The sequence below is a fragment of the Mandrillus leucophaeus genome, unplaced genomic scaffold (assembly GCF_000951045.1).
Source record: "Mandrillus leucophaeus isolate KB7577 unplaced genomic scaffold, Mleu.le_1.0 Scaffold5, whole genome shotgun sequence".
Classification (NCBI taxonomy): Eukaryota; Metazoa; Chordata; class Mammalia; order Primates; family Cercopithecidae; genus Mandrillus; species Mandrillus leucophaeus.
This window is the reverse complement of record NW_012105364.1, coordinates 39606-42120: the sequence shown is the minus strand read 5'-3', so window position 1 is coordinate 42120 and position 2515 is coordinate 39606. Positions and strand designations below refer to the sequence as shown.

The window sequence follows — 2515 nt, the reverse complement described above, 5'->3', positions numbered from 1 at the left end:
CCTGCTCACTCAGAATCATTTCTGCACCAACCATGGCCACCTTTGTGGAGCTCAGTACCAAAGCCAAGATGCCCATTGTGGGCCTGGGCACTTGGAAGGTAAATATGCAAATCTTTGCACACCCTTCTTCCCTGGAGGGGCATTTGGGTGTTTTCTCTTTCTGCATTCAGCCAGGAAAGCCTGGAGGTCGGGCAGGGGTTGGGAGAGGTGAGATTCAGTCCTGGAGCTGGGATTCCGGTTGCTTTCGTTTCTCAGAGCTGATTCAGGCTGCAAAGCTCCAAGGCTGGCTTTCCCAGCAGTGCTGAGAGCTTCTCTAGCAAGTATCAAAGTTCAAGGAGCTGTTGGACCTAAAATTGTTTTCCAGGGCAGTTTCTCTCTCTGGCTCTAGGACACTTAATTGGGCTCAACATTTCCCCAGAGTCTTGGCTGTGGGTTTGTTGTGGGCCAGGCGGTTGTGGAGAGGATGCAAAGCCGGAAGTCCCTGGCATCCCTTTGCAGATCAGGGTGTGGGACTTGGGCTAGCAGAATCCGTATGACCTGGGAGCTTGTTAGAAATGCAGAACTGGCCGGGTGTGGTCGCTCATGCCTGTAATCCCAGCACTTTGGGAGACCCAGACAGGAGAATTGCTTGAGCCCAGGAGTTGGAGAGCAGTCTGGGCAGCATGGTAAGACCCCATTTCTACAAAAAATAAATAAATTAGCTGGGCATGGTGGAATGCACCTGTAGTCCAAGCCACTTGGGAGGCTGAGGTGGAGATTGAGTGTTGAGCCTGAGAGGTCAAGGCTGCAGTGAGCAGTGATTGTGCCACTGCTCTCCAGTTTCAGCAACAGAGTGAGATCCAAGAAGGAAAGAGAGAAAGAGAGAGAGAGAAAACGCAGAGTCTCAGGCTCCACCCCTGGCTACCTAATGGGCATGGGCACTTTAACAAGATCCCTAGGTGGTTCCTGTACACACTGAAATCTGCAAAGTCCTGGGGCTGCAAAGAGCCTGGGCTGGGAGTCATAAGCTCCACCCAGCTGCGATAATGTCAACTGGCAAAACGGCATAAGGCACATCCAGGACTCAGTGAGGCAGGTTCCTGAGCCTCTCTTAGGCTAAGTTTGAAGTTGTTCCATCACCACCTCACTCTGCCTTCTTTGCCATTTCCATCCATGATAGCACTACCCTAACTAGTGATCAGAAGCAGTCTTTGGAATTCCTCTTCTCTCCTGTGCCTTGTGGCTAATGTCCCTGCGGGGTCTTCTGCCTACGGCTCTTTCCTTCTGTGCACCCTGATGTTTCCCCTCTCTTGTGCCGAGCTGGAGGGTAGGACACTCTGTTCCCACACTGGGTCATTCTCAGGATACATTCTAGGTGTATCTGGACGAACAGATCAATTCCAGCTTGATTCATGCACAGCGTCTCTTGCTTGAATAGCAAGATTTGCCCAAAATCAGAGCTTCAATCCTATATAAATGGAACAAATAATCACTTCCAGAATTTCAGGGAATCTGCCCATCCTGGGTAAGTTCACCAGACAGTTTCACAATTTTGGAATTGAATGTAAGAATTACGAAAGGAACCTCTACAACACGTGGAGACGATAGACTAAAGGATTATGAACTTAGCGGTGGAGGTGAAGGATGGTGTAGTGTAGCGGTTGGGGACACAGGGGTGTTTCTGGATGCCTGGCAGCAGCCGGTTTCTTGTCCAAGTGGTAGGGCAGCTGTGCATCTCTGTTTTGTGTTCATTTCAATGTTTGTTATCTCACAGTAGAAGAGGTTTAAAAGACTATTCCGTGAGAGATCAAGTTTTAAGTGCTTTTTGCCCCCATCATGGCTTGGTTAGGTTAGAACAAATATGTGATAATTCTATTGCTTTTGTTTTCTTTCTTTCCTTCCCTTCTTTCTCTCCCTCTCTCTCATTCTCCTTCCCTCCCTCTTTCTTCTTATAGGAATGGAAAACAAACTCTATTCCTATAAGGTTTTCTATTTCTCCTTTTTTTCTGAAAGGATCCTTATATAATGAACGGCCTCTACTGAGCCTTACTGTGTGTCAGGTGATGTGCTTAACTTAACATTCATTGCAGCGTGTCATCACCACAAAGGCCTCATGAGGCTGGTGCTATTTTTTTTTCCATTTTGCAGACAAGGTTGAGAGAGATTGAGTCACCTGCTTAGGCCCACACAGCCAGTAAGTACTGGAATCTGGATTGATGCTGTAATGACCATTATCCAGATCCTTATCACCGTGTGGGGATATTGTCTGAAAATCCCTCTGGGTTATTTAGAGTCAAGCTTTCATCTGGGTCTTCAGAAAGTTGCAGTGGAGACATCTGCACTTCCCGACACACGTGAAGACATTTCAGGACTAACCTGGATGAAAGGGGAACTGACTTTAACTAGGACAGGACATAAGGACATAATCATAAAATTAATTCACTTTCCTCCTTTTCTTTTGAAAACTTTTCTAAAGTGTGTATCCTCCCAGATATCCCCTGGCCAAGGAGACCCCAGTGAGGCCTTGGTTTGGAGA

At 47.4% G+C, this 2515-nt stretch overlaps 1 protein-coding gene across 1 annotated transcript in view; it reads left to right on the top strand.

Annotated features, from left to right (window-relative positions):
• Positions 1-32: 32 nt before the first annotated feature.
• The window catches only part of AKR1B10 (aldo-keto reductase family 1, member B10 (aldose reductase)), a 19228-nt gene continuing 16745 nt past the window's right edge, over positions 33-2515 (top strand). Inside the window, exon 1 of the mRNA XM_011995983.1 lies at positions 33-98. Within this exon, the coding sequence (XP_011851373.1) occupies positions 33-98 (66 nt within the window). The remainder of the gene's footprint in view (positions 99-2515) is intronic.